Source organism: Ranitomeya imitator, chromosome 1 (assembly GCF_032444005.1).
Source record: "Ranitomeya imitator isolate aRanImi1 chromosome 1, aRanImi1.pri, whole genome shotgun sequence".
Classification (NCBI taxonomy): Eukaryota; Metazoa; Chordata; class Amphibia; order Anura; family Dendrobatidae; genus Ranitomeya; species Ranitomeya imitator.
This window is the reverse complement of record NC_091282.1, coordinates 125419049-125445530: the sequence shown is the minus strand read 5'-3', so window position 1 is coordinate 125445530 and position 26482 is coordinate 125419049. Positions and strand designations below refer to the sequence as shown.

Below are 26482 nucleotides of genomic sequence, written 5' to 3'. Positions count from 1 at the left end.
GTAGTGAGGGACAGCAGCCGCCGAGTGGGGGCACCATTGCGCAGGTCTTAGGGTGCCAACCTCCGCGTTAGGCAGTGTTAAGATAGTATAGGGTACCCTAGGTACATTACAGGCTTACATCTATCTCACCCTCTTTTTTCAAGCTGCATCTACAACTTCTGTTGCCTCCTGAGATATGGGTGGTTGTCTCGTGTACATTTTATAAATCATGCTGTTTACCCAGTTTATTGTATTTTGTTTATATGGGCAGGTACATTAGTTGTCCTGTAATTAGAATAAGAATAGATCATGAGCACAATAATTTTACTGTGATATGTATCCCCAATGTAAAGAATGTACCGAATCTGCACAATCCTTAGTCCCTTTATAGCCAATGACAGCTAAAAAAATGTCTTACCTAATAGCGAAATCTGTACATAAAAAGTGGTATAGACAGGGGAGATTTGAACATGTACTCCCTTACATAGACCTGAAATACAGATCTATATCCCATGTAATGGGAAGCGCACCAGATGTGTCAGTCGAAGCGTACGGCTGGTAACGCATCCCATATACATAATAGAACAGCCTCTGAGATGAGCGGGTGCGCACTGAGAATGTTTGCGCTCCATGAGAGACTGGGGACGCGGCTGGCCGAACATTCGGTCAGCTGTTGCGTTCCAATGAACGCATATCCGGTTTGCACACGCGGTCAGGTGATTGGTACCTGCGCGTCACTGAAACCGGAAGTTTAGATATAAGGCACATTGAAAAAAGGCCGACTCACACAGCACTGACCACGTGCATGGATGGCAGCGTCGGCTGGACGGCAGAGTTGTTAATAACACCAACGGTTATACCCTGATGAGAAAAAATGAAACGCGTCGGGACCAAAGTATGGGGAAAGGATCCATCACTATTATTGGAACAGAGATCGAGTTGTAGAACGGTTCCAGGCGGGAGAGATCGTTTCATACATATGCCAGTCATAGTCCTCTGGTTAAGATGGATTCCTTTAGATATGAGGAGCAACGGGTAGCTAAGGCATCTCTCTGATACAGAAGGCGGTATTTACTGTGTATTTATTATATCTAGGAATTCATTAATTTACACTGCTAACCCCTAAGCTTATGACAATTGATTATATGGGCTCATTTTGAATAGGGGTGAATCCTATGGTGGTTGAAAACGGATACATGTTAGAAATCCGGAATTAGGAGTGATTATATCCACTAGGGCTTACAAGATATTTGTTTTCTCAAGCCCAGTATGTGAGTTGTGTCATCAAAGCAAAAGGTGGCTACTTTGAAGAACCCAGAATATAAGACATAATATCAGTTGTTTCACACTTTTTTGTTAAGTATATAATTCCACATGTGTTAATTCATAATTTTGATGCCTTCAGTGTGAATGTACAATTTTCATAGTCATGAAAATACAGAAATATCTTTAAATGAGAAGGTGTGTCCAAACTTTTGGTTTGTACTGCATTTGTTGTATCTAATAGTTTAGTGATTGGAGACAAAGAAGATTTCTCTCCAATACAGACTCAGTAATCACCGATCGACCAAACCACTGCACGACCAGCTCTACCCTCACCTACTGTATCCTCACCCATCCCTTGTAGATTGTGAGCCTTCGTGGGCAGGGTCCTCTCTCCTCCTGTACCAGTTGTGACTTGTATTGTTCAAGATTATTGTACTTGTTTTTATTATGTATACCCCTCCTCACATGTAAAGCGCCATGGAATAAATGGCGCTATAACAATAAATAATAATAATAATACCCATAACTGCATATCAATGACACAAACACATACAAGAAAAAGGTCTTTATATTTGCATATTCATCTGTAAGATACACACGGCAATATGTCTGTCATCTGCAGTATATATACACACACTACTATAAAGCAGTCATTTAAACATCTGAAGCCACGTGGTCATACACGGAGAGACACAAGACAACCAGGAGAGAGCACAAGACATATCACATTACACAGCATTATACGATCTCAGGTTCAGCGATATGGTATCAGTTTGTCGTCTATCTGGTAATGAATGCTCGTGTCTCTAGTCACTACATACAAAATACGAAGACTATTAAAAGTGCATTTTTCTAAAATACATAAATACATAATTTAACAATGTGCAAAATTAAAATAAATAATGCATCACTTCATTTCCATACAGTAAGCGATAAAAGTGTCGTTCATAGAGGAAGAAACAGGACAGGGTGGCGATGTAATAATGGTAATGTATAGCATATTTAACACATTGAAAATATACTATATGGTCAGGATAAGTGCAAGAATTAAAGGGGTTCTCTAATCACAAAAAACGACTGTCACTGCTAATTTGTAGCAATGAATAGGAATACATGAATAGTTGCTGCCTGTTAGTGGTTCTGCACTCTGATTTGTAAAATGAGATTGTGAGTGCACCCTCTACATTTCTGTGCCCTTAAACCGTCTCATTATTCATGGTGACGTATAAGCGCAATATAGTATGTCAAATGTATGGGAATAACGACAGAAAAATAAACAAATGTTCAAATTAAAATATTTTTTCTGGGGATGAAAATTAAATGCACCCACAAATGTAAAGAGGTTCTCCAAGACTAATAAAAATGCCCCATCACATAATTCAAACTGCAACCTGTCTTAGTCATGTATCGGGATGGGCTGCAGTCTGAAAAAAAACACCTGAGTATCAATGAGAGAGGACATATATCAAAAGCACACATACCGGTGAGCTGTAGGAGAAGTATGTGACAGGAAAACAAAATATATGTTCTCCTTAGGACTCAGGTTGGAGTAGAAGTTCTCACTAAGGTATGTACTTACAACACAGCTCCTCTGTCAGTTGAGACACATTTTTCGGAAGCAGTATATTTTCAGACTGCAGCCCATGAGTAGGACGGGCCGATTTTTGAATTACGTGATGGTGGCCATTTTATTACATTCATGGAGAACCCATTTAAGGTGATAAACATCTTCTTATACTTAACCTTTTGAATTCCCTCACCGTTCCCCAGCAGCTGTCCATGCACATCTCTATTACTGACACATCATGTCAGCTGCAAGACAACAAGTGTGATGCATCTTTAGAGACACACTATAGTTGGCTGTGATTGATCGGCCTTATTCACATAGGAAAAATATGCCATAATAAAGTCATGTCACAGTCCTCTAAACAGATAAGGTGGGTAACAAATATATTTTTACCATTTTAGGTGTAAAAACTTTTCTTTTTTTTCCTTCCGACAGGCAAATTAATTAATAAAAGGCATGAAGATGTCACAGAGGTTGGCCGTGAGAGGAGAACAGCTAACGAGCAGAAGTCCTCATCACGGCAGTCTTGGGCTGTCTATGTATTACAAGGGTCTCAAGTGCTGGAGATGCAATAATCAGGAAGCCCTTCAAGAGGTTGAGATAAGACCCCTTTAAATAAGCAAACTCCATTTATGACACAAATGACCAGTCTATAATCCCCAGGTTTTGAGTCTACTGAGACGTATATAGCACCATCAGACGATTACAATGAGACAATGACATAAAACTGTTCATGATGCGTCACTGGCATTGGTAATGATCATGAGGCCCAGGCTTGAAGTGTCTAGAAGTAAACTTGCTGTTATGCTACAGTGAGGGAAGAGGTAACTAGCTTTCACAAATGCCAACCTTCATCTAGGGTCTCATTCCTAGGCCGGATGTCATGGTCTGCGTGTGGACCGTAATCCATGGACTGGCCACAGGACTCCTGACATGAAAGTATCAGCTGTATAGACATTTATGAGGTCAGGAGACCCATGGCCAGACGGGACATCAGTCTGTACACAGACCATGACATACAGATGTGTGAACGCGGCCTTAAATATCAGGCAATTAGGAGTTTTTCCCCCTTCAGTGTAGCAGAGAAAATCCTAAGGGAAGCTGAGAACAGAACTGATCAATCTATAGGATCATTCCTAGCCATCCATTGCATTAGTTGTTGAACCGATTTAGTCTGAGCTTTTACAAAAGAAAAAAATAAGAACTGAGCGCTGAATGATTAGGATGATCACTGGAGCAAAGATTTACATGAGACTGAAATGTTTCCTCATGCAGTGGATGATGAGATTCTGCCAGAAGCCGCTCTGTGTCCAACATCAGCAGGAAATATACAGTAAAAAGTGTTAAAACTTCATTCATCCAATGGTGAAAAAAGAATAAGAACACTTCACTGCATGATATAAACGATCCATATCTTCACTCGGTCATATAAAAGTGTCCATTATTCCTTGATACTTTGAAGAAGGTGCAGAAGGTGATTCTCGATGACTTGTTGAACTGAAAAAGTAAGGAGGAACCTGTAAGTTTGCGGTCATAGGATGTAACACAGACACATCAAATATCTGCATCTTACAGAAAAGAAATAAAAAGGCAGGATATTTTACTAGGAAAAATCTGTGGAAGAGTGCCTAACCCCCTAAAGAGGTTGTCTGGCCTTAGGCTACTAGTTGGCAGTCACTCTGCAAACTTCCTGGTTTGATAGAATATTTTAGCAATGGCCAACTGCACTTGGGAGGATCCGTCCTCGTCCTCGTCCCCCAGCAGGCCCAACACACAGGATTTGGATATTATATCCAAGTTGGATTTGGATATTATTTATACACCTACATAACAACTAATCAAGGGCATGTCCAAAACATGTGCAATAAGTCCGCACCCTCCTCTCTACAAAGTGGACAACAGTCGTCAGCCCCAAGACTCATTCTATATAATAATTCTGGAATCCTGTAGCCTCTGTATAAGAAACACTTCTCTGAGCCGCTTTTATTTGAGACCAATCCTGTAGATTCTAGCACGTCCTCCCACTCTTCAGTGGAAATGCTGCCAACGTCCCTCTCCCACTTGGCCCTGACCAATGCCATTGGATCTCCCAGAATTTTTAACAGTAAGGAGTTATATAATAAAGAAATAATCCCTTTAGTAATTTTAGCATGTACCACAAGATCTAACAACCTTTTAGAGGAAATAGAAAGATCAGAGATGGTTTCCGGAGCCCTTATTGCAAGTACTTTAAAAAAAACAGGGATTTTTGTGTACTCACCGTAAAATCCTTTTCTCTGAGCCACTCATTGGGAGACACAGGACCATGGGTGTATGCTGCTGCCACTAGGAGGCTGACACTAAGTCAATACAAAAAAGGTTAGCTCCTCCTCTGCAGTATACACCACCCACTGGCTCTAGAAAAAACAGTTCAGTAACAAAGCAGCAGGAGATTATGGATACTAACAATAGGTACAACATGTCAAACCTGAGAACAATAATAGCCAACAGGCCAACCGGGTGGGTGCTGTGTCCCCCAATGAGTGGGTTGTAGAAAAGGATATTACGGTGAGTACATAAAAATCCCTGAATCTCCTTCGCCACATTGGGGGACACAGGACCGGGGGCTGTCCAAAAGCAGTCCCTGGGTGGGGAAATAACACAACAAAGTAAACCCCAAGTACCCGCTGTCTAAACATGCGCCACCGCTGCCTGCAGAATTCGTCTTTCCAGACTCGCATCTGCTGAAGCTTGAGTGTGGACATTGTAATGCTTTGAGAAAGTGTGCAGGCTAGACCAGGTCGCTGCTTTGCAAACCTGTTCAGTTGACGCTTGATGCCGAATGGCCCACGAAGCGCCTACCGACCGAGTGGAGTGTGCCTTGATTCCCATTGGAATAGGTTTGCCTCTGACACGGTAAGCTTCCTGAACGGCCGAACGAATCCATCTGGCGATCGTTGACTTAGATGCGGCCAATCTCTTCCGGTGGCCCTCCGGGAGCACGAACAGCGCGCCTGTCTGCCGAAGAGAGGCCGTTCTTGAAACATACCTTCTGAGAGCTCTCACGAGGTCCAAAGTGTGAAGAGCTTTCTCCACACGGTGCACCGGAGCCGGGCAGAACGAGGATAGAACAATGTCCTCGTTAAGATGAAAAGAAGACACAACCTTTGGTAGAAAGAGGGTACGGCCTGAGAAGTACCTTATCTTGCTGAAAGGTCAGAAAGGGAGCTTGGCAGGACAAAGCAGACAATTCTGAAACTCTTCTGATTGAGGTTACTGCAATTAGGAAGGCGACCTTCCATGATAGGTGAGAGAGAGAGACGTCCTGTAATGGTTGGAAGGAAGATTCCTGCAGGACACCTAGAACCAAGTTAAGGTCCCAGGTTTCTAAGGGCGCTCTGTAGGGAGGTACCACATGGGAGACTCCCTGAAAGAAAGTTCTCACCTGCGGTTTGGAACTGATCTTATGCTGAAACAAGACTGACAAGGCCGAAACCTGTCCCTTGAGGGAGCCCAGTGCCAGGCCTGAATCTAGGCTGGACTGAAGAACTTCTAGAATGGTGGGAATGGAAAAAAACAGAGGAGGCCGACCTTGGCCTCTACACCATTCAAAAAAGGTTCTCCAGGTGCGATGATAGATGCGTGCAGACACTGGCTTCCGAGCATTAATCATGGTAGACACCACCTCTTGGGAGAAACTAGCTTGGGTTAGAACCCAGGATTCAACGGCCAAGCTGTCAAACACAGGGCCCCTGAGATCTCGTGGTAAATCAGGCTCTGGGAAAGCATGTCCGGTCAATCTTGTAGTCGCCAGGGATTATCTGCGACCAGTTGTACTAAATCTGCGTACCATGCCCGGGGTGGCCAGTCTGGAGCAACTAGGTTTACCGGAATCCCTTCCGCTTTGATCTTCCTGATGACCTTCGGGATCAAAGGCAATGAAGGAAACAGGTAAGGAAGGCGAAAACGGCTCCATGGAAGGACAAGCACGTCCACCCCGATGGCTCCCAGGTTCCGGGACCAAGCTACAAACTTGGGCACCTTGGCATTGAACCGTGACGCCATCAGATCAACATCCAGTGTCCCCCAGCGAAGGAAGATCTGCTGGAAAATTTCCAGATTGAGTGACCACTTTCCCGAGGCTAGGCCTTGACGGCTGAGGAAGTCCGCAGCCCAGTTTTCCACATCCGGGATATGAACAGCCCATTGAAGGATGTGTTTCACCTCGCGCATTGCTGCTTTACTGCGGGTGCCTCCTTGATGATTGATGTAAGTCACGGCTGTGGCATTGTCTGATTGAATTAGGATGGGATAGCCTGCCAGGAGATTATGGAACCGCCGCAGGGACAGCCAGATCGCATGAATCTCCAGGACATTGATCAGAAGACTTGACTCCTGAAGAGACCAACGCCCCAGAGCCGTGTGATGACAGAAAACTGCACCCCAACCCAGAAAGCTGGCATCGGTAGTTACCACATGCCAATGTACCGAGAGGTAGGATTTCCCTTGAAGGAGGGAGGACCGAAAACACGTCCACCACCTGAGGGCCTGTTTGACCAGCAGGGAAAGCCGGCACGGGCGATCGAGAGAGAAGGGGCTCATGTCCCATGTGTCCAAAATCGCATGTTGTAGGGGACATAGATGCAGCTGAGCAAATGTGACCGCTTCCATTGCAGCCACCATTTTTCCAAGGACCCTTATGCCGAAACGAACGGAACGAGGAGATGATTGACAAAGAGCTTGGACCCCCTGCTGAAGGGCAAGGACCTTGTCCTGAGGGAGAAGCACCAACCCTCGGGAAGTGTCCAGGATCATGCCCAGGAATGAAATCTGCTGAGATGAACTGGAGAAGATTTGTTCAGGTCTATTAACCAACCTAGCCGAGAAAGAGTATCCAAAGAAATGCGGACGCACTCCTTGCAGGCCTGGAAGGACTGTCCCTTGATCATAAGGTCGTCTAGGTAGGGCAAGACAACCAGACCCCGAGAGTGTAGAATGGACATGACAGCCTCTATGACCTTTATAAACACCCTGGGGGCGGTAGCAAGGCCGAATGGCAAGGCTGTGAATTCAAAATGTTCTCCGCGAACGGCGAAGCGCAGGAGCCCATGGTGAGGGGGAAAGATCGGCATGTGAAGATATGCATTCCGAATATCGATGGAGGCCAGGAACTCCCCCTGCTCCATGGAGATGACGGAACGGAGAGACTCCATCCTGAAATGTAGGACTCTGACAAATTTGTTCAGGAGCTTTAGATCCAGGATGGGCCTGACTGTACCATCCTTTTTAGGGACCACAAACAGATTCGAATAGAACCCCTCGTTTACCGGAATCGGGGTAATGACGCCATCCTGGCGGAGTGACACGATGGCTTGGTAAAAGGACTGAGCTCTGGTTCCCTCTTTGGGGGACGACGGCGAGCCAGACATGACGGGAATAGAGTAGGCGGCCGCCTACTCTTCTGGTGTCGTCCGGAACACGTCGCGAGTCATTTAACCGAGAATCTCTGGGACCTGGATACCCTACATCTGGCCTGCCCGAAGCAGGACTTCCACAAATGGTTGTTCTTGACCGATGCCTGTGGACTCTTTTCCCTTTGAGCGGGACGTCCCGAGCGAGACGAATTGTCCATAGAGGACCAGCCAAAATTGCTGTGAAAGGACCCGAATCGTGTCTGCAGCGGTCGGTGAATAGGACGCTTAACTTTCTGTTGGGGAAGGAACTTGCTCTTCCCACCTGTAGCATCTGAGATAAGCTGGTCTAGCCTTTCTCCAAATAAGCGGCCGCTCTGGTAAAGCAAAGAAGTTAAAGACTTCTTGGATGCAGAGTCCGCTCGCCACTCCCTGAGCCACAACGCTCTTCTGATAGCTACTGCATTTAAAGCCACAAGCGCAGTGCAATTAGCCGCGTCTATGGATGCGTTTACCACATAGTCGCCAGCCAAGGAAATCTGGTTTGCCAGCTCTGATATCTCCAGAGGAAGATTACTCTTTTGTATAGCCTTGTACAGAGAATCTGCCCAGGATACCATGGCTTTAGCTACCCATGTAGCTGCAAAGGAGGTAGCAAGTGCAGAACCTGATCCCTCAAAAACCGAACAGGCGATGCTGTCGGTTAGGCGATCCGTGGGGTCCCTGATAGAGGATTCATCAGTCAAGGACAGAGGAGTGTTTGAAGCCAATCGGGACACAGGAGGGTCCACTGGAGGGGATTCTGCCCACTGTTTCTGGAGGTCAGATGGGAAAGGATATCTGGCCTCAAGGGACTTCTGTCCTGCGAAGCGTTTGTCTGGGCATTCTCTGTGGCGTCGAACTATGTCCTGGAACTCAGGGTGATTGGCAAACACCCTATGAGGACATTTAGCCCTTTTACAGGACATCCCATTATCCGCGTGTGCAGAAGCAGGTTCTTTGCTAACCCGCAGGGTTTGGTTGACAGCCTCAATGAGACCATCTATTGTTGTCTGGTAACCCGGAGATTCTAAGTCAAGGGGCCTTCAGACTCATACTCAGAGGCTTGTTCACTATCAATCCCTGGAGAGGGAGAGCAAGAAATGGAGATCATGGATGCCGAGGTGCAAGAGCGTCTGGTTGATGTGCTATGTATCCGTTTCCTAGATGCCTGTGTTTGCTTTAAGCGAGGACGGCCCCTGCTGGTCGACGGTTCCCAAGATGTATGGGAATCCTCTGAGACAGGCAGATTAGTGTCCCCGCTCCTGACAGGATCCTGAAGGGACTCAATGGCCTTAGTTAAGGAAGTCATGGACTGTGATAAGGATGCAACCCACTCAGGGGGACTAGTCATAGGATCAATAGCAGCGGGGGGCTCCTTAGCGCATTTGGTATCACATGTTTTGCAGAGCGGAGTAGTGTGTGCGCTTGGTAACGCAGCCTGACAGGAGGTATATGAGGTGAAAAACACTGTGCTTTGGTGGCCTTTTTGGAAGTCTTAGGTAGGGACATGCTGTCCTTAATCTCCAATGTATGTATAAATATACTGCAGGGAAGAGCAGAGCCCTTTGTGTAAATGACAAGGAGTGGCCTGGAGAAGGTGTGCAGAGCACTTACCCAGGTCCTGTGCCCCCCTAGTCGCTTTAGTTAAAGTGCAGTCCTGTCCTCCTGTGTGCTCCATGTAAGATGGCTGCCGAGAGTAGAAAAGCGTTTGTCTTGGAGAATGAGAAGCGCCAGGAAGGTGGGCGATACTTCCGATGTCACGCGCTTGTAGCGGAAACACGACTGAGCCCGCGACGCAGTCCCCCCCCCCCAGGGTCCTCAACTTTCCGCGGAGCCTGGATGGAAGGCGTTGCCTGGTTCCAGGTGAGAAATGGACGTGTGCAGGGACCCTCTTATTCACCGTCACCCTTCTATGGGGGAGGTGGAGTGGAACCGTCCAGCTCCATACAGCGCCACTGTTGCATCAGTGGTGGTGCAGTGGGAGAAGCATGGACACCATAGGAGCTTCTGTGTATCCTAAGGGTTTGCTCCCCTAGGATGGAACAGGGCTGTGTCCGGCTGTGGCCTGGCTCAGAAGGGAGTACATGGAGACACTCCATGTTCCAATCTATTCCCTGAAGGGAACCGTCGCCCCTAATATAGCTCAGGCCTGACTGGCGTTGCAGGAGAGGATACGGGTAGGCGACACTCCACGTGCTCGCCTGTTGTTGATTGGGGGAGATCGGCCCCTTGAAAGGGTCCGTCGCCCCTTCCTCGTAGAAAAATGTAAAAGAAAAATTAAAAAGTATAAAGTAAAAAAAGTATGGTCTGAATAGCAGACCACATGTGCCTCCTACGCATGAACTGTTTTTTTCTAGAGCCCGAGGGTGGTGTATACTGCAGAGGAGGAGGAGGGAACCTTTTTTGTATTTACTTAGTGTCAGCAGCATACACCCATGGTCCTGTGTCCCCCAATGTGGCGAAGGAGAAAATCAGAATTATGCAAGCTAAAGTGAACCAATCACCAGAAGTAACGCCATTAACCTGTAACCTCCCCCCCCCGGGCCAGGACGAACAGCCAGCCCCAAAAAGAGCCAGTGTCAGCCAGGGCTGGGGGTGAGGTTACAGCAACAGCAATGTATACTTTGTGACTAAGCGCATGGTGGCGCCACCTTGTGACAGAAACTGCACACCCGGCCCTGACGGACTGACGACCACAATGCAGAGCCAGTGTCAGTCAGGGCCGGGGGTACAGTTTCAGTCATGGGGGAGGTACAGGTGCTGGATCAGTCACTGCTCTGTGAATACAGAGCGGCGGCTGTAACCACGCTCCCGGCCCTGACTGACATTGGTTCTGCATTTTGGTTGGCTGTCAGTCAGGGCTGCGGGTGTAGTTATAGCCGCTGCTCTGTATACTCAGCGCGGTGACTGAACCAGCGCCGCTCCCATGACTGAAACGGGAACACTGCCGAAGAGAATAAAATTAATTTTCTCCCCACAGCATTAGGCTACATGCAACATGCAGGCGCCGGCCAGCATAATAACGCTAGTAACGTGCAGATTAAACCCATATCAGGTTAATATACTATTGTTGTGGTGACAGGTTCCCTGCTTGAGGTGATCACCTGAACAAAAATGGCCATTTAAGAACAACTGATAAACTTACTTCAGCTCCTGATTTCTCCATTCTCCAAATCCATCCAGATGCAGCAAATCCCTCAAATTAGGATTATTCTAAAGGGGCGTATACTTCAAGCAGTCCTTAAATCCAATCCATTTTTTAAATGTCCACTAAATTTTATGAACTAGGGAGAGGGTGGGGTAGCATCTCGAGTTAGGATCTCACAAATGTAAGGCTAACAAGTTTAGTAAATTATACCCCGCTCACCTCAAATGTACTATTGACCCTGCCTCCTGAATGCCCTTCAACGGCCATCCTCTAAAATGCTAAAATTGGGAAGCTAAGTAATACCACCTCATATGAGGAAAAGCTAATTCCCCCTGATTTATAGGTAGCTGCAGTTTTTCCAACTTTATTCTGGGGACCCCTCTGTTCCACACTAAATCTCTGAATATATTATGCATTTTCCTGCACACACAGGACACATGGCATAAGGTACATTTTAATAAAGGTTCACTCTACCCAAAGAAGGCCATTTCCCGAAAGTGCTTATGGTACTTTATTCCTCATCTTGGTTACCAAAGGGCTGAGATTTAAAGGGATAATCCCGTAGCTTTTAGGTATTTAAATTTCTGTATCACAGGAATATTTGACAGACCCTCCCAAAGAGAAGTGTCTATAGGAAACAAAGCGGACTTTGACAAATTTATAGTCAGGCCTGAAAAGGTCCCAATCTTTCAATGGCATCCATTATATCTGGAAAGGAGATGTTTGAATTATTAACAAATAATAAGTCATTGGCGTATAAGGCAATCCTTTACTCTTTGTTCCCATGCTTAAATCCTATCCCAGGATGTCTTCTAATGATCGATGCTAACTGTTCAATTGCAAGAGTAAAGGCGATAAGGGGCAGCCCTGTCTTGGACCCCTAAAAATCTCAAATCCATCAGACATCTCCCCATTAGCCCTTACTTTAGCCATCGGGGACTAGTATAATAGCATAATCCATTTGATAAAGTTGGGGACCAAACTCCACCTCCTTTAAAACCTCCACATATAACTCCCATCCGTCAAAGGCCTTAGTAGCATCTTGGGAGATAATTTCTTGGGTCAAGCTGAGCCGCTTGCAAATTTTAGGAATATTCTACATAAATTAATGGCCATTGATTTTGAGGTCATGAACCCAGCCTGGTCAGGATAAATAACAGAGGAGATGACCATACTTAACCGCGTTGCCAGGATTTTTGTGACGTTAGTTGTCAATAATGATATAGGTCTATATAAATCCGGTAATTTTTTTCCTTCTCTCTTTAGGAATAGTCACAATTATTGCCTCACGCAGGGAACTTGGAAGTTCCCCCAGACAAGGACGCATTATTAATCATTTCCAAGTATTATTGTCCCAATACCTTCTCAAACAGCTTGTTTCTATTGGAAGGCATTCGACCAGGGTGCCTTGTCGTTGGGCATCTTCCTCACTTCCTGCTGCACTTCCTCCAATGAAATTGGCCTTTCTAGAAGTTCCCAATCATTGTCACCCAGCACTGGGAGACCAATCCCAGCAAAATTTTCTGAAAGATCATGATTATCTGTCCATCTGAGGGCATCCTTCGAATTCTCAAAAAATCTAGATGATCCCAGAGAGACCACCCTCAACTTCACAGGATAGATCATGGAATATTGCAGACCCATTGCACGCATTCTTCTTTTGATATCTTGGAACATGGCTCTCTTGCGCTGAACTTCCATCGAAAAATATGGAAAGAAAAATCTTTTGCCCACCAAGACTAATATTTTGTTTCTCCTGTGTCTTCCTCAGAATAATGTCTCGATCCTTAAAATGGTGGATTTTAATCAGAATAGGCCTAGGAGGTCTACCCACTGGTCCCGGCCTCGTGGGGACTCTGGGTGCTCAAAAGTGACACAAAAGTGTCAAGCTGCTATTTGTCAAAAAAAAAATGTTAGGGTCACTCCCCTCTACTTTCTCCAGTACCCCAACCAGCCTAATGTTACTATGTCTTTGACGATTCTCAAAGTTGTTGACCTTAGAAAGTAGGGCCACCACAGCCTGGGAAAGACTTTGGATGTCCTTATGAATGTTGCAATCAACTGATTGTGACGGGAAAGATGGAGGCTTCGACTAATAATGAAAGATTCCCAAGACTTAATGGGATATATAGACGGGCTATTTCACAAATACCTGTATGAAGTGTGTTATTGCCATTGGGCCATTCGGTAATCTACGCAGCCACCTTGTGTCTAGATGTTGTGTGTGAGATCTATCCATAAATCATCCATTATACAGTAAGGACATGTCCTCAGATATTTACAGCATGGTTTTCTGTTGACTTAGTGACGTTACAGCATTTTCGCAATATTGACCACATACTGACAGGAAGAAGCATGATGCCGCACTCGCTGCTTATGTGGGAGGAAATACAATCACTTCTGTGTGCACAAGATGAATAGCTTTGGACCTGGACCCAGAGGGTTGTTTGCTGCAGGTACATAACTTACCACTCCTGTGGCCCAGAGCGACAGACAGGTCCATGGAGTTGTAGCCAGAGTCAGTCTCAATGGTTGGATCTGCCCCATTCTCTGCCAATAACAACATATCAGTCAGCTAAAGTCAATACCAGGCTCGAAAAATTTCCCCAAAATACTTTCCCACATAACTACCCACCTGTGAACAGCTCTGACTGATGGGACTACCTGTATACTGGTAATCTGCTTTTTGTTTAACCATTTACCTAGTATTTAGGAACACAACTAAATGTGAAATTCTAAATGATACAGAAACCATAGGATATCCCCATACCGACACACTTTCTGAGAGTAGACCCCCAGCAGGTTGTGAAAAAGCCACCAACAACTTTCCAATTATCAACGGCATTTTTGTATCGAAGTGCAATATATTGTAAAAACTGATTAAAATGTAATGTGTGTGGCTAAGGCTGACAGAAGCAGACTCAGACATTTAGAAAAATAGACTATTGTTTCCTAGATTTTGGATTTTCACCTTGTCGGATTCCTTGGTCTACAGACGTCATAATAAGAGAGTACTGCTGTATGAGTTTGTCCAAGCAGAAGCCTAGATAGGACGCCTCCTAATAAAAAAAGTAGATTTACCGTGCTCACACAAGCTACCTATGCCTTTCTACATGCACATTTTAATTGTATTTATTTTACTTGCTTACATAGCGCCATTAATTCCACAGCGCTTCACACACATTATCATCACTGTCTCCATTGGGGCTCATATCTACATTCCCCATCAGTATGTCTTTGGAGTGTGGGAGGAAACAAGAGAACCTGGAGGAAACACGGGAAGAACATACAGACTTCTTGCAGATGTTGTCCTTGGTGGAATTTGAACCCAGGACCCCAACGCTTCAAGGCTGCAGTGCTAACCACTGCGCCACCGTGTTGTCCTACATCACTAAATATTCACCAGAACTGGAAAAATCAAAGATCTCGATGAACCAGATGCTGGTGAACACGTAGCACAGACCTGACTAATGGTCTGATTTAGTACAGGGGGTGATCTTCTCACTCTTATGTAGAACCCCCCCCCCCCCAAAAAAAAAAAAAAAAAATGTGCCCCCACTAAATGTGACAATTGCAGAGAACATTCCCTCTCTGATTAGTAAGAAGGTGTGATTCCATGAGGAAACGCTCCTGTAACACCCTCTCCTGGGGTCACTGGAGGCTGTACGGGGGTGGGTCACAGTAGCAGGCTGTGAGCTTTCTTACGGAGGTCACTTTCAGCTTTCTATCAAGAATACGGAGTCTGGTATCATTTAAAAGCCAATGTTCTAGACAATGATCTGGGTTAATATAAAATAAAGAACTACATTTATCCTAATTTTCTTTCTTTTAGAAAATGTTAAAATCGATGACATTTTACATAAGTCCTTGGCATTGAAAGCATTAGAATATGTGATAACCTAAGGGCATCAAATTGCAGATTGCATATAGGGTGGGCGACATGGCTTGTTTTCCACCAGAACTGAATTCACAGCTACGTTGGGAGTTAAGAATAGCTGATAAGCACAGCTTAGCCAAGGTCTTATGACACAGAGGAATTGTACGTTTTCTGTCTGGTGTAAAGATAGCACTTTCCGACATGGAATCCATTACTACAGAGAAGACAGGGAACACTACATACGCTGGAGTGTCATGTTCCCTGGAAGACGTGGAGTTAGACGGTCACGTCGGGTAAAGAATAGTGGGACTTCTTTAGAGATGGTGTGATTTGTGTCCCATATTAAATGTATTTAGTTTCCTCTGGTGCTGGAGAGATTAACGACTCTTTCTATGCTGCTCAGAAACATGTAGCCCCATTTCAGCTGCTTCTGATCTGGTCAGTACTAGTGATGAGCGAGTAGACTTGTTGCTCAGGTTTTCCCGAGCATGTTCGGGTGATCTCCGAGTATTTGTTAGTGTTCGGAGATTTAGTTTTCATCACGGCAGCTGAATAATTTACAGTTGATATCCAGCCTGAGTACATGTGGGGGTTGCCTGGTTGCTAGGGAATCCCCACATGTAATCAGGCTGGCTAATGGCTGTAAATCATTCAGCTGCCGTGATGAAAACTAAATCTCCGAACACTAACAAATACTCGGAGGTCACCCGAGCGTGCACGGGAAAACCCGAGCAACGAGTATACTCGCTCATCACTAGTCATTACCTCTTCCTATTAATACTGGTCAGAACTTCTTGTCACGAATGGTGAAAAATAAGTCTTCCAGTGCTGTGTGCTAAAGCTAAGCGGTTGGAATAGAGTTGTTGTAGAGGTGTTCTGTGGTTTGCTGTAGTACATGTGTGTTTATCTCCTGGTCCCTGTTCCCATTTAGTTTCTTCCACCCTGTCTCTATCCTCCTTCTTATTGTTGGTTATTGCTTTTTATACTAGAGGTTTTCTGTTAACCCTATTTTGTCTTGTGTCTTCTTTACCTTACATTTCTGTCCAAGCCACATTGGGAGGGGGAGGGGACAGATCAGGGTTTAGTAAAGTCGGAGACTCAGGCCTCTCTACCCTCAAGAGTACCCCTATGACAGGTGTAAACCATACTGCCAAGTATCACTACACCCCAACATCGCTCAGATACTCACCTAGAAGAATTTTCACGCATTTCACATGATTGCCATGGACGGCATATAACAAGGGTGTTCCTCCATTCTGTAAAGAAGGTGTAATGATGTAGACATAGTAAACCTTTGTGCTCATCTTACTAAATGCATTTTTTTTATACTTTCATGTAATGATCTTACCCAGTCATACTCGTTCACATCCACTCCACATTCCACCAGCATTTTCACAATATCTGTGTAGCCTTTACTACATGCCAGGGACAGAGCACTTTCGCGACCTTTCCCGAGGACTTGAGGATCTGCACCCTAAATAAAGTATAGAGATCAGAGTAGAAATATATTTTAGAGCTTTCTGTATTCAAAATGAGCAAATTATTTTAAAGTTCTTTCAATTTCTTACATTCTGAAGTAGAAACTCCACAACGGCGATTTGTCCATGAGCTGCGGCCCACATCAGCGGTGTGAATCCTTCTTCATCCGTTAGGTTAATCACGTTTTCTGGTAGGAGGTTAAAGAATTTTTTTTCAACAGACTTCATAGGTGATGAGTGCCAGCTCAGTGGGCATTCAACTAATGAGACACCCATCCAATCCTCAGTCCTCCCACCGATCCTCAGCCCCCCACCGATTCTCAGCCCACCTACCACCACCAGGACAGCAGTAAGGAGTAGTATGAATGGAGCAGAGATGCCACATGCGCAGCACTGCACCATTCCATATCTATAGGGGCTGACGGAACAGGCTAGAAATGTACTAAGCCCATTCCGTCTGCCAAAGGCCTCAGTGGACCACCTCTGCACATGCTTTAATGCCACTCCATGTAACATAAATGGTTAAAATTGCAAAGCATTTGTGAAAACAAGCAAATTTGTAATGTACTTATTGGAAAATATCCTCTCCGGTCTCAATGGAGGATATTTTAAATTTTGCTTACCGGTTACCAGCCTTCTAGGCAACGAGCACAGCGCTGACAATATCTTCTCTATAGAGCTTGTAAGCGCTACTCTGAAGCATGCCAGAATCATTGGATCCGGCCAGCCATCATGCCGCTGATGCTGCAGAGAGAAAGCTGCCTCTGCTTACACCATGGGCTCTCATTGTCCAACAGTCGGGAGCGCACTTCCCCCCACACCAGCGGAAGCCAGCAGGCAGGGAGTGGTGTGCTCCTGCAGATAATGAGCATAAACCTTCAAACTCCCTCTAGCCATTGTCTCGCAGCTGGAGGTAAATGGAAGACCAGATTGCACAACTTTGAGAGATTTTGCGGTAAGACTCCCGGCCAGCAAGGAGTTTTATGCTTTACCCTGTTCAAGACGACTTGCCAGATACACCATCTCCCCCTGAGCAGCCAACTGGTGAACAGACAGAGCTGTGCAAGAGACAAAAACGGAGTTAACAGCATAGAAAACGTAATAATGATAGTCCTGGATGGATTATCTTCACGTTTATATGGACAATAGCATCCTAGTAGTAATAATGCATGTCCTGAAATAACAGGCCCATCTGCCAAGTGATGGCGCAGCAGAGGATATGACGTGAGAGGATGGAGAGCCGAGTACTCACAATTCACCAGCAGGGGTGTAGTGGACACCTCGTTGCCTCGATGCTTGTTCGTCAGTGTGGTGGACTGCTTGATGGGGGAGAAATGTTTGGTGGTTGATGGGGTGTACACATGTCTGACCTGTATACCGGGGGACGGCGACGTGTGGATATTGCATTCAGCTGGAAAGTAAAGGAGAAGGCATTATCAAACAAATCCTGTTTGATGAGACAAGACGACGACTGGAGTAATTGTTAGGATGTTAACAGATGCTATACAACATCAGAAAAAGACCTATTATGCAAATCAGGTTTTTTTTGAAATATATATGATTTTTTTCAGATTACAATCTGTATTATAAAATAAAATTGCAATCTTGGAAATTTCACACCGGTCAATGGGGCTGGTTTCGACTTGCACATCCTGTCATCTCAGGAAGAGTTTTCAGCAGCCTCGTTATGATGATAGACAGAATTTTAATTAACAAAAAGCTGCATTCTATAATGCAAACATGAAATTGGAATTGCATTACTGCTCTAGAAAATAGGAAAAAACAAAGATACTTAGCGCATAAATTGGCCAATTCCTGTATGCCTAGCAGCCATTGCAAGATGATCTTCTTTGCTGGGAACCTAATCGAATATGACTACTCTCATGGGCTAATAAAGCCAACATTTATGTGTGTTGATAGGATCCTGCTGTAATTAAAACTGCCATAGGCTGATGTGTGGAGAGCTCGGTCAGGGAGCCTAGGTATACAAATAGAAAAACACTGACTGTCACTTCCAAACAGAAAACTGGTGTGAACAGGTGCAAACTAAGAGTAGCCATCTCCATATATACTCTATATAAACAGAAGCGAAAAATCGCCATTGTATTCGCATTTTAGGAAACACCTGTCTTTATTTTCCGGAGTGCCTTTCCAATGCTGCTGACCGACCAGAAATATCCAATGCAAAAATTAGATGGACAGGAACATCCAATAATAAAAAATATTCAAGCTTTATTCCAAATCTATATCTTTAAAATCCATACAAGGATGATGTGGTGCAGGAAATGCTCTGACCCCTCGTTTCTGGCGCCTACTGCACCCTTAGTCATAAAGCTCTATGTGCCATAAACGAGTCAGAGCGGTTCCTGCACCACACCATCCTTGCGTGGATTCTACAATATATGTATTTGGAATAAAGCTTGAAGAATTTTTATTATTGGATGTTCCTGTCCATCTGAGCATATGACTGACAGCAGAGATCAGCGCTAGCCTTTTAAATGCCACTGTCAATCACTGACAGCAATATTTAAATAGCATGATCACTGGTGCACATGCTCATCAAGACCCACTGGCCCCCCACGACGTGATTGCAGGGGATCAATAGGTTACCATGACAGCCAGGGCCTCCTAAGGCCCCCCAATAACTGACATCTTGGTACCTCTTTGTAGCTGAGCAGACCACGATTATACTATACACTGTGGTATTGCAGTATATGGTATAAAGAATGAAATGGTTGCAGATTAAAATGCACTAGGACTTTACTATACAAGTTTGGTATTGCCATAATTGTCCTGGAGAATCATGTCGCCAGGTCATTTTTACTGTACACTGAACGCCGTAAAAACAAGACCCTATAAACAATAGTGGAATTGCAGTTTCATCACAATTTCACCCCACTCGGAATTTTGTTCCCATTTTTCAGTACATTAAATAGTACAATGAATGGTATGATTCAAAACTACATCTCTTCCTGCAAAAAAACAGGCTGTCCTACGGCTAGAAAGATGAAAAGATAAAAAACGGAAGGAAAAAAAAAGGAACAGAAGTGAAAAATTGGCCGCTCTTAAGGGATTTAGTGAGGTAAGCACCTTCAGAGATGCCAGCAGGGAGGATTTTCTACTGATATCGGAGAGATGATAGTTGGTGTCCCAGTCATCAGCCCAGTGTTACACATTTCTGACCATCTCCTGTCTCCATGTCCTTCTGCTCCTCAGCTTGGACATCACATAAATCCTCTGCTGTACTTTTTTGACTTTAGAGAGACCATATTGATGCAGGTGATCACTTACCTTTAAATAGGACGGAGGCTACTTCCAGGTCAGAGTTTACTTGATCTTGGATATTCTTACTGTCTTCTTCATTCAAGGACTTGACGAAGCGAGAACAGACATTCATGTCAAATCTATTTGGTAAAATGAATTTCATTCCCATGGCTACGTTCTGAGCGCTTCCTTCTTCTGGGTTGGACTCCATCACGTGTTCCACTTTGATGTCAGGCATGCCGGACAGACAGAAGCTTACACACTCTTCACCCGACAGCTCAGCCGAGCCCTCCAGATTGTTCAAGGAGTTCATGGTTCGTCAGAGACTCATTTAAAGTCTCCGGTGTCAATTCTGCATCTTCAGATTGGGCCGACCGGGATCTATAAATAAGAAAAAAAGAAAACATCTACTACATGATTGTCTAAGGGTCACTTCCGTCTTTCTGTCTGTCCTTCTGTCTGTCACGGATATTCATTGGTCGCGGCCTCTGTCTGTCATGGAATCCAAGTCGCTGATTGGTCTCGCCAGCTGCCTGTTATGGCTGCCACGACCAATCAGCGACGGCCACAGTCCGATTAGTCCCTCCATACTCCCGGCAGTCACCGCTCACACAGGGTTAATGCCAGCGGTAATGGACCGCGTTATGCCCCGGGTAATGGACTCTGTTACCACCGCTATTAACCCTGTGTGTCCCCAACTCTTTACTATTGATGATGCCTATGCAGTGTCAATAGTAAAAGGATCTAATGTTAAAAATAATTTAAAAAATAAAAAATCATTATATACTCACCTTCCGCCGCCTTTCCCGCTCCTCCCGACGCTTCCGTAACCGCTCCATGCAAGCGGCAGGTTCCGGTGGCAAGGATGGTATGCGACAAGGACCTGCCATGACGTCACGGTCATGTGACCGTGACCTCATCATAGGTCCTGCGTGAGAAGGACCTGCCATGACGTCACGGTCATGTCACCGCGACGTCATCACAGGTTCTGCGCTACCAACCCTGGAATCGGAAGCTGCCGAGTGCACCGCACACAGGCGACAGGACTACAAGGGCTCCCTCGGAAGGTGAGTATATGTTTATTTTTTAACCTGTGATATACGTGGCTGGGCAATATACTACGTGGCTCTATGCTGTATACTACGTCACTGGACTGTAGTACAGGGCAGCTGTCACTTACATCCTGACACTGACGGAGTGAATTTCAGTTGATGGGTGGCAGTCCAAAATCCGACCCCTCCACCGATCACAGAATGATGATCCCTCCCATGTATAGAACAATACAAAGGGAGTATTCAGACATCTGTGCCAATTGGTCTGAAATCGGACCACCATGCATGGTCTGAAATGCAGTTTATACACTCGTGTTTTTTCTTCCTGTAGAGAAATATATAAGGGGGGAAAAAAACACTCCAGGGACCCAAAACAGACTGCTGAGCTCATATATTTTTACTGACTCACAGCCGATGATTATTTGCAGCAGCTTATTCAGAAAAAAAAAAAGCAAAACAACTGAATGAAGAAAATGTAAAAAAAGAAAGGAAAAAGAGCTTGTCTTTTTTTCTACAAAAACGTCTTGTAAGAGACCACCCATGATCAATGATGCCAAATAGATGGCCCTCATGGACTAGATGACAATTTTCATGATGTAGCTGCACTACCAGACCGATCGCATGGATAAGAGTGGCCCTGGCATTGCAATAATGTGAAGATATTGGCATCTTATTTACATGTCCTAGTCAAAACCTCATTCATATCACAGTCGATTTGTTAAAGGTTTTGCTGAATTTCCAGTAACAAATCTCTGAGTTGTATCACAGGGATGTTAGTGCTCTGTACAGGAAATCAGTGGAGGTGGAAGATCACACGTCGGATATGTGCTTGATTCGCGTTAGAATTTTATTTTAAGGCACAGACAGACGGCGGGATTTCTCATGCGAGGATCGCACTGTGTAGATTGGCAACTCTCGGAGCCGAGTGTGACAGCTGCATAGAAATACATCACGCTCGGGTCAGGAGAGGTGTCGGGCCAGTCTGTGCAGTGCCATCCTCGTACAAGAACTCCAGCCATCTGGCTGACCCCTAATTCTGGAAGTCTATACATCATGGTGGTACAAATTTCAAGAGAGCTTTATAATGTCTGAACAGACCCATGTAGGGGTCCTATAAATCAGAACACAGTTCACACTGACTGCACCTTTCCACCAACTATGGCAGCACGAGTAGGATGGAACTTTCCCTCTATCTGACCACCATCTACTCACTTTCTCATCACTGTCCTCCACACCTGTCACCCATGTCCAGCAACATGCACACCCCCACAGAAACCTCGCACATCTAGACCCTCGCACACTCTGACTCTATTCAGCCACTGTCCTCCATAGCTTCACTCCACGACACAAACACTCATGGGCGGACATACCGCCTGTTCAACCTGTGCAACCGCACAGGGGCCCAGAGCGGGAGGGGGCCCCCAACGGGCATACAAAGCAGTGAATGTGAATGACAGCCGGCGGTAGTATTACTGCTAACAGGAGAAGCAGGGGGGCCCGCTCTGCTGCACGCATGTGATATGACAGTTAAACAGGCCCCCCTCCTCACCTGCTAGCATATATTATGCTGCTGTCCAGCCGGCTGTCACTGCTGTGGTCTGCGGTGAGGTGACGGGTAGCAGACGCTGGACCAGGAAGAGAGGAGTCACTGAAGCTTGCTCAGGACCTGTGATGAGGTCACAGGAGGGGAGGAGTCAGGACTCACATGATCAGGGGCCTCCGTGTATTGCAGGACTCTGCTGTGCTGTCATGGTGCTAGACAGTAAGCTTATGTGTAATGTCAGGAGTTGTTTACAGTGTGGATGTAGCAGAGCCGTGTGTGTATCAGGTGTACAGAGCGGAGCCATGTGTGTGTATGAGGTGTACGGAGGGAAGCCGTGTGTGTGTATGAGGTGTACGAAGCGGAGCCGTGTGTGTGTCTGAGGTGTACGAAGCGGAGCCGTGTGTATGAGGTGTATGAAGCGGAACCGTGTGTGTGTGTATGAGGTGTACGGAGCGGAGCCGTGTGTGTGTATGAGGTGTACGGAGCGGAGCCGTGTGTGTATGAGGTGTATGGAGGGAAGCCGTGTGTGTGTGTATGAGGCGTACAAAGCAGAGCCGTGTGTGTGTGTGTGTATGAGGTGTACGGAGGGAAGCCGTGTGTATGAGGTGTACGGAGCGGAGCCGCATGTGTGAATGAGGTGTACGGAGCGGAGCCGTGTGTGTGTGTGTATGAGGTGTACGGAGCGGAGCCGTGTGTGTATGAGGTGTACGAAGCGGAGCCGTGTGTGCGTATGAGGTGTACGGAGCGAAGCCGTGTGTGTGTATGAGGTGTCCGAAGCGGAGCCATGTGTGCGTATGAGGTGTACGGAGCGGAGCCGTGTGTGCGTATGAGGTGTACAGAGTGGAGCTGTGTGTGCAAGGTGTACGGAGCAGAGCCGCGTGTGTAGGAGTAAATATGTGTGGCCATTATACAGTATGTAGTATCATGTGGGGCCATCATACAGTATGTAGCATCATGTGTGGCCATTATACAGTATGTAGCATCATGTGTGGCCATTATACAGTATGGAGCATCATGTGTGGCCATTATACAGTATGGAGCATCATGTGTGGCCATTAAACAGTATGTAGCATCATGTGTGGCCATTATACAGTATGGAGCATCATGTGGGGCCATTATACAGTATGGAGCATCATGTGTGGCCATTATACAATATGGAGCATCATGTGTGGCCATTATACAATATGGAGCATCATGTAGGGCCATTATACAGTATGGAGCATCATATGTGGTCATTATACAGTATGGAGCATCATGTGGCCATAATACAGTATGGAGCATCATGTGTGGCCATTATACAGTATGGAGCATCATGTGAGTGTGGCCATTATACAGTATGGAGCATCATGTGTGGCCATTATACAGTATGTAGCATTATGTGTGGCCATTATACAGTATGGAGCACTGTGTGGCCATTATACAGTATGGAGCATCATGTGTGGCCATTATACAATATAGAGCACTGTGTGGCCATATTTTTTGTTTATAATTACTGTTTATGAAACAGTGTGATCAGTAATGCTAAATGGCTGTGGTTCGGATGTGGATATGGATATGACTAGTTGTGAAATGGGTGTGGTCAGAGGCGTGGCTTAAAATTTGCCGCTGCACGCGCCGCAAACTTTGTCCCTCTTTCCCCTCTTCAAAAGTTGGGAGGTATGGTTTAACTGCGCCCCTACTTGTATATGTTTGAGGAAAAGGTGTGTGTAAATGGGTGTAGCTTACAAAATGGGTGTGGTTTTCCTACACACAAACACAGAAACTGTTGTTAAAAATTTGAATCCCACCCCTGCCCATATGTTTACATAACTTTGTTGCGCTATTGGGGGGGGCGGGAAGATTTCTTGCACAGGGGCCCTCTGCAGTCTGTGTCCGCCCCTGCAAGACACTGCCTAGTTTCTACAATGCCACTCTGGTATCAGCCATCGACTTGGTCGCCTGTCATGCATAGCAGAGTGCGACAAATCAATAGACAACCCTGGCACAATAACATCAATGAGAAGCTTCGGGAAGTGTCCAGAATTGCAGAACGGCGTTGGAAGAAAACGCAAGATGATTTCACTGCACTCAAACAAGCAACACTCGCATTCAAATCAACTCTCACCTCTGCTAAACAGGCCTAGTTTACATCCCTCGTATCTTCCCAATCCCACAACTCCAAACAGTTGTTCAACACCTTTAACTCCCTCCTCCGCCCACTACTGCCCCCTCCGACTTCCCTAATCGTTGCTGAGAACTTTGCCACACACTTCAAAAATAAGATCGACCAAACAAGCAAGTCTTTGCTGTCCGACCACCAGGGCCGTATTTAGAGTTTCTGCTGCCCTAGGCACTTTTAGTGCTGCCTCCCCCATTGGTGAGTATGACACTATCCGCAGTGACTTTGGCAAGAATCGCTGTTGTGAAAGTCGCCTTTTGCAGACGATCGGGCAGTTTTTCTGCATCTGCCATGTAAAGGATCACTTACGGCAACACTGCGTTTGGTTTCATTCATTCCCTATGGGATTTGCGGTACTTGCTGTGATCTGGGAAATGCGGTACCATACCTCCAAACTTTTGAAGAAGGGAAAAAGGTGTAAAGGTTGCGGCGCACGTAGTGCGTCGCGGCAAATTTTGGGCCACGCCTCTGACCACACCCATTTCACAACTAATCACACCCATGTCCAAGTCCCTACCGCAGCCATTCAGCACTGCTGATCACACTGTTTCATATACAATAATTAAAACCAAAAAAATATGGCCACGCAGTGCTCCATACAGTATAATAGCTACGCAGTGCTCCACATACTGTATAATGGCCCTACATGATGCTCCACACTTTATAATGGCCCCACATGATGCTCAATACTGTATAATGACCGCACATGATGCTCCATACTGTATAATGACCTCACATGATGCTCAATACTGTATAATGGCCCCACATGATGCTCCATACTGTATAATGGCCACACATGATGCTCCATACTGTATAATGGTCCCACATGATGCTCCATACTGTATAATGGCCGCACATGATGCTCCATACTGTATAATGGCCGCACATGATGCTCAATACTGTATAATGACCGCACATGATGCTCAATACTGTATAATGACCTCACATGATGCTCAATACTGTATAATGACCGCACAGTGCTCCATACTGTATAATATCCGCACATGATGCTCCATACTGTATGACCTCACATGATGCTCCATACTTTATAATGGCCCCACATGATGCTCAATACTGTATAATGACCGCACATGATGCTCCATACTGTATAATGGCCCCACATGATGCTCCATATTGTATAATGGCCATGGCTCATATCCCCCCCCCTCCTCCTGTATGCATGGCTCATAATTCCCCCCCCCCCTGTATGCATGGCTGATGGTTCATAATTCCCCCCCTGCATGCATGGCTGATGGCTCATAATTCCCCCCCTCCCTGTATGCATGGCTGATGGCTCACAATTCCCCCCTCCCTATGCATGGCTGATGGCGCTCATAATTCCCCCCCCCCCCCCTATGCATGGCTGATGGCGCTCATAATTCCCCCCCCCCCTATGCCTGGCTGATGGCGCTCATAATTCCCCCCCTCCCTCCCTATGCCTGGCTGATGGCGCTCATAATTCCCCCCCCCTCCCTATGCATGGCTGATGGCTCACAATTCCCCCCCCCTCCCTCCCTATGCATGGCTGATGGCGCTCATAATTCCCCCCCCTCCCTATGCATGGCTGATGGCTCACAATTCCCCCCCCCCCCCTCCCTATGCATGGCTGATGGCTCACAATTCCCCCCCCCCTCCCTCCCTATGCATGTCTGATGGCGCTCATAATTCCCCCCCCCCTCCCTACCTATGCATGGCTGATGGCGCTCATAATTCCCCCC

At 45.8% G+C, this 26482-nt stretch overlaps 1 protein-coding gene across 1 annotated transcript in view; it reads right to left on the bottom strand.

Annotated features, from left to right (window-relative positions):
- Positions 1 to 1795: 1795 nt before the first annotated feature.
- Positions 1796 to 26482, bottom strand: part of ANKRA2 (ankyrin repeat family A member 2) — a 30646-nt gene continuing 5959 nt past the window's right edge. The window contains exons 2-9 of the mRNA XM_069750517.1: positions 20039 to 20392; positions 18000 to 18158; positions 17740 to 17805; positions 16838 to 16935; positions 16618 to 16743; positions 16459 to 16525; positions 13862 to 13942; positions 1796 to 4309 (exon numbers count right to left, since the gene is read on the bottom strand). Of these exons, the coding sequence (XP_069606618.1) occupies positions 4254 to 4309; positions 13862 to 13942; positions 16459 to 16525; positions 16618 to 16743; positions 16838 to 16935; positions 17740 to 17805; positions 18000 to 18158; positions 20039 to 20324 (939 nt within the window). The 5' untranslated portion in view covers positions 20325 to 20392 and the 3' untranslated portion in view covers positions 1796 to 4253. The remainder of the gene's footprint in view (positions 4310 to 13861; positions 13943 to 16458; positions 16526 to 16617; positions 16744 to 16837; positions 16936 to 17739; positions 17806 to 17999; positions 18159 to 20038; positions 20393 to 26482) is intronic.